The sequence below is a fragment of the Delphinus delphis genome, chromosome 2 (assembly GCF_949987515.2).
Source record: "Delphinus delphis chromosome 2, mDelDel1.2, whole genome shotgun sequence".
NCBI classification, from domain to species: Eukaryota; Metazoa; Chordata; class Mammalia; order Artiodactyla; family Delphinidae; genus Delphinus; species Delphinus delphis.
Genome location: NC_082684.1, coordinates 54,963,224 through 54,979,114, shown reverse-complemented (window position 1 = coordinate 54,979,114; position 15,891 = coordinate 54,963,224). Strand labels below are relative to the sequence as shown.

At 36.6% G+C, this 15,891-nt stretch overlaps 1 protein-coding gene across 1 annotated transcript in view; it reads left to right on the top strand.

Annotated features, from left to right (window-relative positions):
* PRPF39 (pre-mRNA processing factor 39) overlaps nt 1-15,891 on the top strand; it is a 37,566-nt gene that overhangs the window by 865 nt on the left and 20,810 nt on the right. The window contains exon 2 of the mRNA XM_060004624.1: nt 15,383-15,729. Coding sequence (XP_059860607.1) covers nt 15,412-15,729 — 318 coding nt within the window. The 5' untranslated portion in view covers nt 15,383-15,411. The remainder of the gene's footprint in view (nt 1-15,382; nt 15,730-15,891) is intronic.

Here is a 15,891-nt window from a genome sequence, read left to right as displayed (position 1 = left end):
AAATACGTAACACTTTTCTTTTTACAGTTGTAAAGGTTGAAACCTAAGAAAGCAGGTTTCATACAGGGAAATATGAAACTCATGTTGGAACTTAAGTGTTTTTGGCTTTGAGAGCTTAAGTGGATTGAAAAAACAAGCAACTACTGTCAGGTGTCCCTCCCCACCCCCCCTTTATAACCTCATTCTAAAATTGCAAAAGTTGGAATTTTCCACTCTTCAGCCTCTGGTAGGGATAAAGTGAATGAAAGGAGTTGTACTAAAGAAGACAAGTTTTTAAGATTGTGAACTCTGGAATAATTAGGGGTTACCAAAGATGGCTAATTAGTAGGTGGTGAGAGATATTTGAAGTGAGAATTGAAAAGCAGAATTTTTTTAGTGTCAGAATATTTGGTAGTCTTTTTACTTGCTTACTTGTAGTTGAATATGGGAAAGATAAAAAGTGTGTGTGGCTTTTTTTCAAGAGAAAGATTAGCAGATACAAATTACTATGTATAAAATAGATAAACAAGGGCCTACTGTATAGCACAGGGAACTGCATTCAATATTTTGTAATAACCTAAAAAAAAGAAGAGAGAGAAAGAACAGAACCTTCTGTGGTATGCTAACAAATAATTCTGCATAAAACATAGGATTTTAATTTTTTTTTTGAAAAGTAGCCAAAGGGGGAAGAAAGTAGTTCCAGCCAAATGGTGTTTTTTTTTTTTTCAAAGACCAAAGATGATAGAAACATTTATGTAAATAAATAAAGCCCAATTTCTGGAACATAGTAAGTGCTTAATACGTGGAAACTTTAAAAAGGTCAATGTGTGAACATTCTGCTCAGCCTCTGAAAACAATTTCCAAAACTAGTGGTTATGATAGCCTCTTTTCTTCTAAATACTTTGAGTCTTCAAATTGGCTTATGTGTGGATGAGGCACAGAGTGACTTCTGGATTGCAAAGCTAGTTGATTGCAGTACTCAAACTCCTGACTTTCATTCCTTAGTGATGACTTAAGATTTTTATGTGTTGCCCTCTTTATGAAAAGAATAATCAGTGGTATGATTTTGAGTACCTCTGTCAGCATAAATGCCTATAGAGAGAGGAAAAAGAAGGTAATAGATCAGACTTCTCATTTTTAATTGAGTATGGGTTATTTAAGTCATTCCTTGAAAGAGCTTTTAAATTTTAAGATGGCATGCTGAATTGTTAGATGTATGTCATAACTGAACTAAAACTTGAACTGTATGAGCTTGATGTAGAACTGTATTTTTTCATGTACTGCATATTCACTTTTAATATATCATGTTTTCTTTTATACTTGTGGACTTTATACCTTTCATATGGTTTTATATAAGAAAGTACAGAGTAGTAAAAGGGCATCGAGTGGCTTAGTGAGTTGAGAAAAGGAGGAAACTTTTGTTATTCTGAGAGAATAGCATGAGCCCAGGCTCAGGCATGGGAATGTGTTGTCCTCTGTAAATGACAGTAAGGAATACTGTAGGATTAATACGTTTGAAAAGTTAAATTGGGACCAGATGTATCATTCAAGTCTTTCAACAAATATTTATGTGCTGTTTTATACTAGACAGTTTTAGGTTCTAGGGACATAGTAGTGAACAAAACCAAGGGCCCTTATCTCACTGAATTTAATATTCTAATAATATTAATTTATCTGTAGCAATAGTGTAGCAATGTTTTTCAAGTTTTTTGACTGCAACCCATAATAGGATGTATGTGTAACATTTCAATCCAATAATCCAATAGTTGAATTCTGTGTGTGTTTCAGCAGTATGCCCTTAACGTGTGCATTGCACTCTGATGTATTTTTTCTACTCTGTATTTTTCCTTTTAAAAAAAATAAGCTGGTTTGAAGCATTCTGAATTATGTTTGAAAAACATTATTCAAGAGGGGAGAGAATAATTATTTATATTGTAACAGTAGCAGTATAAAAGAAGAGGATAGTTAATCTTTATAGCAAGGTATGTGTGATTATTTGTGGATGAGGTTTAGAGAGGTTAAGTAACTTGCTCAAAGTTCCCTAATGAGAAACTGGGCCAGATCTTTAATTCAGTTCTATCAGGCTCTAAAGCCCAAGCACTTTATTATACAACTTTCCAATTGATTTTGAAAATAATAAACTAGGTTTAGGACTCTGGGTGGAGGGTAAGGCCTGTGGTGTTTTTTGTTTATCATACAGTGAATTAAGTGTGTACTAGGCCTGCGTGTGTACTGTATATCTACGTATTTGTAGACCCGGTTCTTACTCTCAGGGAATTTGAGACAAAGGAAGATAGACATTGAATGAGTATCACAAATGTGATGTGTGCTATGGGGGAAAAGGATGCTATGGAAGCATCATTGGGGGAACCTAACTAATTTGGAGGGTATGGGAATACTTTTCTGGAAGGGATGTTTAAATGTGCCCAGATTAATGAGTGGGCTTCAGTTAGGTTGAAGGCTCTGAGTGGGAGTGTGGGGGTGGGGTACAGGGGTGGGAGAGCATTCCAGGTAGAAGAAACTGCGTACACTAAGGCCTTGAAGCTGAAATGAGCTGAACTGGAAAACACAACAAAACTGTGACTATTGTCACAGTTGACTGTGATATGTCAGTAAAGGGCAAGAAGAGAGAGCCTTTCAGGGAGGAAGTCATCATTACTGTTGGATGCTGTGATGAGCAGATCAGAAAGATGAATCAGAACATGTCCAGTTGGATTTATAAACAGGGAGATTGTGATCTTGGGGGAATTTCAGAGTCGTGATAAAGAAGAATTCAAATTTACGAGTAAATGGAGGGTGTAGAAGTAGACAACTTCATTGTCTTCCCGTTGTATTTGGAACAAAATCCAAATCCTTAACATAGCTTATGATTGCCCTTTGGTTGTTTTTAAACTAAATTATAGTATGTATATTATAAATTATTATATAAAAGATGAGAGATATTTTTACATGTTTGAAGGCTAATGGAAGTAATCTAATATACTGAGAGAAACTGATAAGGAGAGAGTCAAGATAATTTAAGAAGCAACATTCTTGAGAAGATGGGTGGGAGAAGTGATCCAAGTCATGAGTTCAGGGTTTGACCTTTTGTAGCAGCAGAGATACTTCATCCATTGTGACCAAGGTAAGGAGGAGGACAAATAATATAGCTCTTATAAGAGTGCTATAATAGAGGTGCAGAACAAATACTTAGAGGGCAAAAGACAAAAAATGGTTATGTATTCCAACTTTTATAGGAGTGCTATAATAGGGGTACAGAACAAATACTTTGAGAGCAAAAGGGAGGGAAGAGTATACAAGAGGTGAGGGAAAAACTCTTAGAGGAAAACATAGGCAGAACAGCACTTTTCAGGATGAATTGCAGCAGTATCTTTTTGGATCCATCTCCTAAAATAAGGAAAATAAAAACAAAAATAAACAATTGGGACCTAATTAAACTTAAAAGCTTTTGCACAGCAAAGGAAACTGTAAATAAAACACAAAGACAGCCCACAGAATGGGAGAAAATATTTGCAAACAATGTGGCCAACAAGGTATTAATCTCCAAAATATACAAACAGCTCATGCAGCTCAATATTAGAAAAACAAACAACACAGTCAAAAAATGGGCAGAAGATCTTTTCTCCAAAGAAGACATACAGGTAGCCAAAAAGCACGTGAAAAGATGCTCAACATTGCTAATTATTAGAGAAATGCAAATCAAAACTACAGTGAGGTATCACCTCAACACTGATCAGAATGGCCATCATCAAAAAGTCTACAGAAAATAAATGCTGGAGAGGGTGTGGAGAAAAGGGAACTGTCCTACACTGTTGGTGGGAATGTAAATTGGCACAGCCACTATGGAGAGCAGTATGGAGGTGCCTTAAAAAACTATAAATAGAGCTGCCATATGATCCAGCAAAAGCACTCCTGGGCATGTATCTGGAGAAAACCATAATTTGAAAAGATACATGCATCCCAGTGTTCATTGCAGCACTGTTTACAATAGCCAACACATGGAGGTAACCTAAATGTCCATGGACAGACGAATGGTTAAAGAAGATGTTGTACATATCAGTGGAATATTACTCAGCCATAAGAAAGAATGAAACAATGCCATTTGCAGCAACATGCGTAGACCTAGAGATTATCATACTAAGTGAAGTCAGTCAGACAGAGAAAGACAAATATATGATATGTCTTATATATGGAATCTAAAAAATGATACAAATGAACTTATTTACAAAGCAGAAATAGACTCACAGACATAGAAAACAAACTTTTGGTTACCAAAGAGGAAAGGTGGGGGGGAAGGGGTAAATTAGAAGGTTGGGGTTAACATATACACACTACATATGTAAAATAGATAATCAACAGCACCTACCGTACAGCACAGGGAAACTACTCAATACTTTGTGATAACCTGTATGGGAAAAGAATCTGAAAAAGAATAGATATATGTATATATAACTAAATCACTTTGCTGTACATCTGAAACTAACATACACGTTGTAAATCAACTATACTCCAATATAAAATAGAAATTAAAAAAAATAATAAAGAATAGAAGAGGTGAGGGGATTGGGAGAATGGTAACATAATAGATTTACTTTGTGGAGGTATAAAGAATTTTAAGAAGGAAATAGGGCATTAATGGAGATCTAGGAGGATAAAGCCTGACCCACCGTTGGTTGTGGCAGCTAGGTCAATATGAGAAATTAGTATTTTCATCAGAGTGATATGGGCTGGACTACGTAGTGTACCAACAAATGGTTATTTTCTTAGGAAAAATACTGCAGTAGAACATGGTTGTTCATGATTAATTCTTTCATATGGCCTTTACAAATTATTTCTAATAGAAATGTTACTTATTCTTACATATTTCTCTTTTAGCCAATAACTTTGTAAGTCTAATACTTCTAATAATTTGCCTGTAGATTCATCATTATTTCTTAAGGAGAAAATTCTAGAATATTTTCTTTTAAACATAGGTCAAAGCTGTGCTTAACTTTATGGTTTATGCTACATACTGAATTTTGAGAATATAACCCAAAGGAAATTGCTTTTTACAAATAGGCATTTACATGAGGGAGTTTACTGTGATATACTTAGTAAAGCCAAATCTTAGAAAGAACTCAAGTCAAATTGAGGAATATTTAAGCAAATCCAGCCATACTGCCCTTCTTGCTGATCTATTTTTCTGTGAACATGCCAGGCAAGGCATTTACTTATCTCAGTACTTGCTCTTTCTGCTGCCTGTCATTTTCTTCCTCCAGACAGCTGCATGACTGGCTTTCTTACTACCTCATCCTCTCTTTTATTTTGTTCTTAGCACTTGGTACCACATACATATTAGAAATATAGTTAGATTAAAAAAAGTCTCTATCTCCCCACTGGAACATCAGCTCCTTGAGAGCAGGAACTCTGTTTCGTTCACAGCTAAATTTCCAGTGCTTAGAATAGTAGTGTCCGACACACAGAATTAGCTCATTAAATATCTGTTGAATGAATATTATTACACTAGGATATGATATTGGTTAGAGATTTTTAAAAATACTAAATAAAAGGGGTTCAGCATAGAGTAATTTGTATACCTAAATTCAGTAAAATAAATGAAAAATATAAATCAGATAAAGTAAAAAAGAAATAAAATAGTATAAACCCAAAAGGACAAAGAACAGAAGAGGAGGTATCAACAGATGAGAATTCACGTTTTGGAAGAAAGCAGATGGACCAGTTTTAACTGATTAACTTAGGTTTTCACTTTTTTGCGTTCAGCTCGGTGCCTGCAGAGAGGGAAGTTAATAAGAAACAAGATGGATATTCCCACAAAATCCCAGAAAGGCTCAGGAATTTCAGGTTCCAAGGGCCTCTGAAGATAGGAGTGCTGAATGCAACTAAAAATTGTAAGATTTGTTAAAAGTCTAGAGTAGTTTAGACCCTAGATTTTCCTTCTCCATCTAGTATAGCCAGCAAAAAACTGGATGTTCGTTATTTGAAGAGGGCAAAAGCAGAGAAGTTAGCACAGCTGTTGGGAGGTGGGGCAGGGGTGAAGGGTCTTAGCGAAAATGGGAAGTTGAATGAAAGTTTATATATTGAATGGTGAAATCACCAGCCCTGTTTGTCTTCTTTGCTCCCAGAATGCTTGTTGCCTTACTTAAGTTGAAACATTCTTCTTTGGGAAAACTTAACCCAAGGGAAATAATGTAGAGCACTGACATTTAGTGGGTTCCGCCCTCAGAGAATGCCATCATTGGGCATTCCCAGTCGTTAGGACTCTGCACTTTCACTGCTAAGGTCATGGGTTTCATACCTGGTCGGGGAGCTAAGATCTTGCAAGCTGCATGATGTGGCCAAAAAAAAAAAAAAGAATGCCATCCTGCACTGAGGCCCACCAGTTGCCAAGCTTTATCCAGCCTCTAATATGTTTTGTAACGCCTCACACTTATTCTTGAACAGAAGTTTGAAAATCACTGTACTTGAGAGACCAAAATAAATAGTCAGAAGACGCTCAGAAGAGACAGATAGTGCTGAGAACAGAAGAAAATTTAAAGTAAATTATAGAGAGATAGCAGGAGATACGGCAGTGAAAAAGGAATATTGATTACTCAGAGAATAAAAAATGGAAGTTAAAAATTTGACTCACAGGGCTTCCCTGGTGGCGCAGTGGTTGAGAGTCCGCCTGCCGATACAGGGGACACGGGTTTGTGCCCCAGTCCGGGAAGATCCCACATGCCACGGAGCGGCTGGGTCCACGAGCCATGGCCGCTGAGCCTGCGCATCCGGAGCCTGTGCTCCGCAAGGGGAGAGGCCACAACAGTGAGAGGCCCGCATACCGCGAAAAAAAAAAAAAATTTGACTCACATTAAAAATCCAGTAAAAGAGTTTTGGCAGAGTAGAATGAATCAAAGAGTTAGAAGAAAAATGTGGGGAAAGGTAAGAAAAGTAGAGGATCAATCCGGGAGGTCTAACACCTGAGCAGTGTGAATTCAACAAAGAGAAAATCAGTAGGAGGAAATTATCAAATAAATAATAGATACAGAACATAAGAACTGAATGATGTAAATAGATTAAAATAGGCCTTCCAAATGAATGCCTTGCAGAACGAATGGAAAGGACTCACCTTAGGGCACATCATTATGCAATTTCAGAACACCTGGGATAAACAGAAACTAAAAGCTTCTGTGGAGGAAAAAAAGGTTACATATCGAGGATAAGAAGTAAAAAGACATCAGATGTTCTCAACAGCAACGTCAGATGCTAGGAAACAATGAATAAATTCCTTCAAAACTTTTAAGAAAAAATTATTTTCATTCTAGAATTTTAAACTCACAATCTGTCATTCAGTTATGAGGATTTTAGAATTGGAAAGTCTTTTTTTCACCCTACATACCCTTTTTCAGAGTTACAGAAAGGATTCTCTACAAAAGGGAGTAAATCAGCAAAGAAAAAGATTTTATTATAAATGAGATTCAACCAAGGGGACAAGTGAAGGGAATTCCTTGGATCAAAATGAAGAGACAGGGCTTCCCTGGTGGCGCAGTGGTTGAGAGTCCGCCTGCCGATGCAGGGGACGCGGGTTTGAGCCCTGGTCTGGGAAGATCCCACATGCCGCGGAGCAGCTGGGCCCGTGAGCCATGGCCGCTGAGCCTGCGCGTCCGGAGCCTGTGCTCCGCAACGGGAGAGGCCACAGCAGTGAGAGGCCCGCGTACCGCAAAAAAACACAAACAAACAAACAAACAAAAAAAAAAAAATGAAGAGACAAACCTAGACAGGACAAGCCAGTCTAAACTGTTGCAGAAGGTTAGATGGTTTCAGAAAGGATGGCTCCGGAAGGGAAAATAGAATTGATAAGTATGAATGACAGTTGCTTTTGAAGGACCTTTATAAGACCTCAAGGATGTGGGGTCATTTTTCAAAGGCAATGAAACATATGAAAATGAGGAAATATTTAAAGAAAGAGAAGCAAGGAAATGTAATTATAGTTTACAAGATAGCTTGAAAAAAATGTTTACATGGTCATAATAATATAAACTTGAATATTGATTCAAGCCCAACCTGATAGAACTGTATTGGGAGCACATGAGAGGAAAGCTGTGCATGTATGTTTGGTATAATAACTAAACCCATATCTTCTCTAATAGCAAAAAAGATCTAAAATGGAAAAGTCAAGAAATAAAATAATGCCCTCAGATAAACGCTGTGTTGATTACCAGTTTTTTGAAGTTAAAGTCAACAGATTTTTTTCTTCCTCCTCTTAAAACCTCTGCAAAACAAATTCTAAATGCATTGTAAAGTTCACTTTTATTTTCGTTATTAATTTTAAAGTATAACACCTTAAGTTTGGATAACAATTTCCAGGGAATTAATTGTTCACAGTGGTATCTTCATTTATGTGAATTTATAGTTTTTAAGACTTTCACATGCTTTTATGTCATCCGAAGTTTTCAACAGCCTTGTGAAGCAGATAATACAAGTATTACTAGTCTTATTTGGAAGTGAGAAAAGTAAGACTGACCTAGAATCTCATGCTATTAAGGGAGAGAAGTAGGACTCACCCTCCTCTACCTCTTTGTTCTTTCTAATATTTACCACACTGTACTTTGTCTTATGGTGAAAGAAAGATCTGGAAATTCTAATTCCTAGTCTCTTGTATTTTGCCTTTTCTAATTTAGTTATAGCTTAGCTGTTGTTTTCCTTTAAAAAAAAAAAAGCTTTATTGTGGTAAAAACACATAAAATTTACCATAATTTTTTTTTTTTTGCCATGCTGCACAGCGTGTAGGATCTTAGTTGTGTGTCTCCCCACACACACCAGGGATCAAACCTGTGCCCCCTCCAGTGGAAGTGCAGCATCTTAACCACTGGATCGCCAGGGGAGTCCCTTCTTAACTAACTATTTTTAAGCGTACAGTTCAGTAGTGTTGCATATATTAACGTGGTTTAACAGATTTCCAGAACTTTTTCATCTTACAAATCTGAAACTATACCCATTAAAACAACTCTTTTCCCCCTCTCTCTACTCCTTCATAACCACCATTTAGCTTTCTCTTTCTATGAATTGGACGACTCTAGGTAGAATCATGTAGTACTTGTCTTTTTTTGCGACTGGTTTATTTCACTTAGCATAATGTCCTCAAGGTTCATCCATGACAAGATTTCCTTCATTTTAAAGACTGATGATATTCCATTGTATGTATATATCACATTTTATTTACTTCTTCATCTGTTGGTGGACATTTGGGTTGCTCCTTTGGTGGTTGTGGATAGTGCGGCTATGAACATGGGTATACAGATAGCTAGCTCTTTGAAACCTGGCTTTCAGTTAGTTTGGATATATACTCAAGTGGGATTTTTGTTTTTAATATTTATTTATTTTGGCTGTGCTGGGTTTTAGTTGCAGCGCGTGGGATCTTCATGGCTGTGTGTGGGATCTTCATTGAGGCTTGTGGGATCTTTTAGTTGTGACATGCAGGATGTAGTTCCCTGACCAGGGATTGAACCTGGGCCCCCTGCATTGGGAGCGTGGAGTCTTAACCACTGGACAGACCACCAGGGAAATCCCTGGGATTTTTGGATTATATGGTAGCTCTATTTTTAATATTTTGAGGAAACTCCATTTGGTTTTCTGTGCCATTTTACAATCCCACAGTTAGTGTACAAAGGTTCCAATTTCACCTCATCCTTGACAAAACTTGTTATTTTCTGGGGTTTTTTGATAGTAGCCATCCTAATTGGTGTTGATGTGATATCTCATTGTGAATTTGATTTGTATTTCTGTGATAATTAGTGATGTTGAGCATCTTTTCATGTGCTTGGTGGCCATTTGTTTATCATCTTTCGAGAAATGTCTAAGTCGTTTTTTTATTTTTTAATTGAGTGTTGTTCAGTTATGGGAGTTCTTTATGTATTCTATATATTAACTACTAATCAGACATAAGATTTGCAAATATTTCCTCCTCTTCTGCTATTTGCCTTTTAACTGTGTTGATTGTGTCCTTTGATGCATGAAAGTTTTAGTTTGATGTAGCCCCATTTGTCTATTTTTGCTTTTTTTGCCTGTGCTTTTGGTATCATAGCCAAGAAATCATTGTCAAGTCCAATATCATGAAGCTTTTCCCATATGTTTTCTTCTAGGAGTTTTATAGTTTTAGGGTTTACGTTTAGGTTTTTAATCCATTTTGGGTTAACTTTTGTGTATGCTGTAAGAAAAGGATTCAGCTTCATTCTTTTGCATGTGAATATCCAGTTTTCCTAGCACCATTTGTTAAAGAGACTGTCCTTTCTCCATTGAGTGATCTTGGGACCCTTGTCCAACATTTATTTCTGGGCTTTCTGTTCTATTCTATTGGTCTGTTTGTCTTTATGCCAATACCACACTGTTGTCTTCTTCCTTTTGATAGTTGTTTTTTTACCCCTTTGCCATTTTATATTGCTAGTTGGAAGTTATTGGTTGTTGTTAAGAGTAAACTGGTACTAGTAATTGCCACATTATGAAGTATATGTTAGAATAACTTATTAAAAATAACTTTAGTGTATTTTTCTTTTGGCCATGTGATTTTTTTAAGTAATCAGAAAAATGATCTCCCTAGGGGTAAGGCTGGCGTTAGCTCTTTTTTTTTTTTTTTTTTTTGCGGTATGCGGGCCTTTCACTGTTGTGGCCTCTCCCGTTGTGGAGCACAGGCTCCGGATGCGCAGTTTCAGCGGCCGTGGCTCACGGGCCCAGCCGCTCCGCGGCATGTGGGATCTTCCTGGACCGGGGCACGAACCCGTGTCCCCTGCATCAGCAGGCGGACTCTCAACCACTGCGCCACCGGGGAAGCTCCTTAACTCTTTTTATAACACTGTAATCGCAGGGTGTGGAGTAATTGATCATTTCTGAAGATGCAGGGGTGTGGTAAATTTGCTGATTCCAGAAGAAACCCTTATGTCCCACTTAAGTATGCAGTTAGAATAGAACAGGTAGTAAATGAATCAGAATGTAACAACTTTCCGTTTGTTTTTTTGACAGTATGCTTTGAAATAAAAAGATACAAAATAATGACTAATTTGTATCTGGAAGATTAGTCTTCAAATGTGTCTTTCCTTTAAAGGAGGGGGCAGAAGAGACCAAAATAAGTTGAAAAGCTTCTGCGCCTTTTCCTAGGGTCTCAACTGGTAAACCCGGAAAAGTTTATGACAATAATCAGTCATTCAAGTAGAAGGGAACTATTTTTTCTGGTAGTCTAATGTTGATACTTTGGGATTGTCCTTTATCGTGTACCAACTAGATTTGGTTGTTTTATTTCTTCTCAGATTCCTCTTGCTCTCCACGCTGCTTACTTTCATTTCACTTCCCCAATGCAGACCCTCTTCATTCTGGTCAGTCTTATTTCCTTCTTGGCTTGGAACCAGTCCTAATTTCCATCTTCTTGTCTACTGTTAATAAGAAGGGTTGTTCTGTCAAGTCAAGTGGGCTATTCGCTATTTTGGAATAATTTATCATTATTTCTCTATTGTTCCAAAATCTGTAGTTTTTCAAAGTGAAGACCAAATTCTATATTTCATGAAGGTTTGCTAGATGCCTATAATGTTCAATTGATTTTTCTAAACTTTGACTTTGTTTCGTTTGAAATTTTGTCTCTCTAATTGTTTTGCATGTTTTTTTAATCGCTCTCCAACTACTAATAGTTAATAAGCCTTAGAGTGAGGACCTTATCTTATACCTATGTATTCTCTGTAAGGAATGTAGTAAAGTGCTGGATATGCATCAAGTATTGAAAACTTTTTTTTGTCCCCACCTGACCTTCCCCCCCTTTCCTTCTTCTCCTTTCCCTCTTCTTCTTCTCCTTTTTAAAAAATATTCCTTAGATTTACCTGGTTATAACTAATTCTTCCAGTGGCATTCAGCCTCAAAGTTCACTTCATTTAACATTTTAAATTTATCCTTTCTTGGGAAAAAATTTGCTTCATACTGCATTTTGAAATAGTGGACATATTTTAAAATCTGGATATAAAAATCTACATGACAATTTAAAAGATGCCTTCCGTACACACAGAAAAAACCTAAAACTAGTAGGAAGACAAACTCAAAAATGTTTTACAATGTGTGTCATTTTCTAGTTTACAGAGAGCTTTTGCAAACCATTCATAAAAAATGCAGTAGAAAGTATAGACAGGGCTTCCCTGGTGGTGCAGTGGTTAAGAGTCGCCTGCCAATTCAGGGGACACGGGTTGAAGCCCAGGTCCAGGAAGATCCCACATGCTGCGGAGCAACTAAGCCCGTGCGCCACAACTACTGAGCCTGCGCTCTAGAGCCCACGAGCTACAACTACTGAAGCCTGCACACCTAGAGCCCGTGATCCGCCACAAGAGAAGCCACCGCAGTGAGAAGCCCACGCACCACAACGAAGAGTAGCCCCCACTCGCCGCAACTAGAGAAAGCCCACGTGCAGCAACAAAGACCCAACTCATCCAAAAATAGATAAATAAACAAATAAGTAAATAAATTAAAAAAAGAAAATATAGACAAAGGATGTGAAATAGTGTTTAAGGGGAAAAAGGAAATAGAAATTCAACATACTTGTAGTATGTAGTACTCTCTTTTTTCCTTTTTTTAATCAGATGAGCAAAAATTGTTTCATGATACCTAGTGCTGACAAGAGGAGATGGAAAAATGGACATTCTCATGTCCATGTCTCATTAGTGGGTTAGTTAGGAATGCATTTTTCTGCAAGTAATAGAAAAACTCATCTATTGATACTAGTTTAAGCAAATAGGGACTTACTTTCTTACACAGCTGGCATTGTGTTATTAGCAGCTTGATGTCAGGGCTGGCATTTCTTAATTTTCTTGGCCAGTTCTTTTGACTGCTTTGTGAATACAAGTTGTTTCAGATATGTTCACGTTCAAAGTAAGAAGAAAGTGGTAGAGCCTACACTATTTGCTGACTGTCCCTTTTATCAGAAAAGCAAAATTGTTCCCAGAGCTCTGCAGCAGATGAGCTTTTCAGACTCATAATCCTTACATGGGGTTAGGTATATTGCTGCTCTGAACCAAAACAATGTTTTATTAGGAAGATGGTGAGAGAAGATGGTGAGAGGGAATGTTGGATAGTCAGCTAAAATTGTCTTGTCACACGGCTGGTACAACTTTTTTAAAGATAAGTTGTAAGCGTATTCCCAAATTTAATATACACAGATCTTTAATGCAACAGTTCCATTGTTCAGTTTACCCATGAATAAGTTTCTGTTCCTCTGAATCATTCAGAGAACATGGTAGAAGTACAACTTTCTGGGCCTGAGCCTAGAACTCAGAATCATTGGCGTTGGGGCCAATGAATATGTATTTAAAAAAAAAATAGCTTACTAGGTGACTATTATGTGGAGCTAGGTTGTGTAGACTATAGAGAAACCCAGATTTTTAAAGTAGGCATAAAATTGCAAAAAAAAAAAAAATTTGTATCCAGCCAACCACTGGCATGTCATATCTGGAGCTCATTTTTCTTAAAAACAAAACAAATGAAACAAAATACCTCTTTTTTTTTTTTTTTAACTTCAGTTAAATAATTGCAGATAAGCCAACAGAAGAAAGCGTCAGCCCAGTTATATGGGGAGAACAGCCATTAACACCAATTAATATTGTTAGTGTATTTTATTTGATATAAATCCTTACAGATCTGTGTGTAGCATGCATATAATATATATGTAGTGGTTATCTTTCTATATCAAGACAGGTGCACATATTTCCTTTTAAATTATTATTCCATTGTACAAACATGCCACCTACTAAAGCAGTGTTCTTAATACTACCCTCTTTTTTCGCTATAATAGTGTTCTAGTGAATGCTTTTTAAATAAATAAATGTTTTTTATCTGATTATTTACATAACATAAAATATGCACAATTGCCATTTGGTATATTTTGTGCGACTGTCCTCCAGAAATATCTTTTTCCTTGTTGCCAATTTGATATCTCATTGTTTTAATTTACATCTTTATTAGTAAAGATTCAGTCCTTTCATATGTTTATTGGCCACTTGCATTTCTTTCTTTGAATTCCTTTAGTCTTAATCCTTTTTTACATTATATTATGCAATATTAACTGTATTCTGAGTATATTTTAGGAGTAAATCAATTTTATGGTCTGTTTAGTTTTGAGAATAATCCCTAATTTAAAAAGAAGACATGCTCTATAATTTAATGATTCAGTTTCCATTTAAACTGTTAGTGGAAGAGATGAAGTGAATTGTGAAAATATATTGTAGTATTACCTTACAGGATAAAAGAATAATTCCTTATTATTTTATGGCCTTAACCATAAGATGACTTAATTTAAAAGATTTTATGAAGTAACTATCCAGATGATAAAACTTTCATAAATTTTTTTTATGATTTTTTTAAAAAATTTATTTATTTTTGGCTGTGTTGGGTCTTCGTTTCTGTGCGTGGGCTTTCTCTAGTTGCGGCGAGCGGGGGCCACTCTTCATCGCGGTGCGGGCCTCTCACTGTCGCGGCCTCTTGTTGCGGAGCACAAGCTCCAGATGCGCAGGCTCAGTAGTTGTGGCACACAGGACTAGTTGCTCCGTGGCATGTGGGATCTTCCCAGACCAGGGCTCGAACCCGTGTCCCCTGCACTGGCAGGCAGATTCTCAACCACTGCGCCACCAGGGAAGCCCTATGGTTTTTTATCTTTTGACTGCGTGGCTTGTGGGACCTAAGTTCTCTGACCAGGGATCGAACCCGGGGCCCCAGCAATGAGAGCACAAGAGTCCGAATCACTGGACTGCCAGGGAATTCCCTTATAACTATGTTTTTATTTTTTTATTATTTCTTTTATAACTATGTTTTTAATAACACTTACTTTAAAAATCACTCTTTAGTTTTAAAACCTTAATGTGTATCTTCTATAATAAAATCAAACCTAGCTGCTAGGATTTAAAATTTATAGATATATTTCAACAGTATAACCTTCTTAAAAATCTATCCTGAGCTAAGTTATGAATTTCCCTCTGAAACATTTATATCCATGACCAGAATTTGTTTTGTTAGCTAAAGCCTCCAGAACAGATATTAAAGATATTGCTGTTTTTCAGGATTGGTAGCAAGATAGCATTCAGATATTAAAATTTAGATTCTTAGCTAGCTAAGGAGCACTGAATTCTAGATATGATTGCTTCTTTAGGGAGCAGGCTCAATACTCACTGTTTTATAGATGAAGGAGCTAGTTTTTGCTCAGTCAACAATAAACTGGCAGAAGTTTGGAAAATTTGTTACAGAATTTAATTTGTAATATAAAAAATAATAAACCTTCTGATTATGACTTACAGGAGAGCTCAAGAATCAAATTAATATATTCCTTTAATAGCTAACTTGGGCTTTTAAAAGGTGGTTTTGATGATGCCAAATAAACATTTGGAAGATGTTTCTCTTTATGTTTCCACAGATCATTAACTGAAGAAAAAATAAACAGCCATGCAAAATTCTCACATGGATGAGTACAGAAATTCCAATAATGGCAGCACAGGCAACAGTTCAGAGGTAGTGGTAGATCAGTCTACTGATTTCAGTACTGAGATTATGAATGTTACAGAAATGGAACAGTCACCTGATGGATCTCCTAATGTGAATACAACTACGGAAGAAAATGAAATAGCAAATACTGTGGACCTTCCAGTGACAGAAACAGAAGCAAATTTCCCTCCAGAATATGAAAAGTTTTGGAAAACTGTAGAAAGTAATCCTCAGGATTTTACAGGCTGGGTATATTTGCTTCAGTATGTAGAACAGGAGGTTAGTAACTATTTAAATGGGATTAGAGGGGACAGAAAAATCAAGTAATATCAGACTAGGCCTTATTGTTTTGTAATTAAAGTTGCCTCTTTTATAATTTTCAGATTAAGTTGAAGAACATTTTAGATAATATTTTTTTAGCTTCAAAAATAACTTTCATAG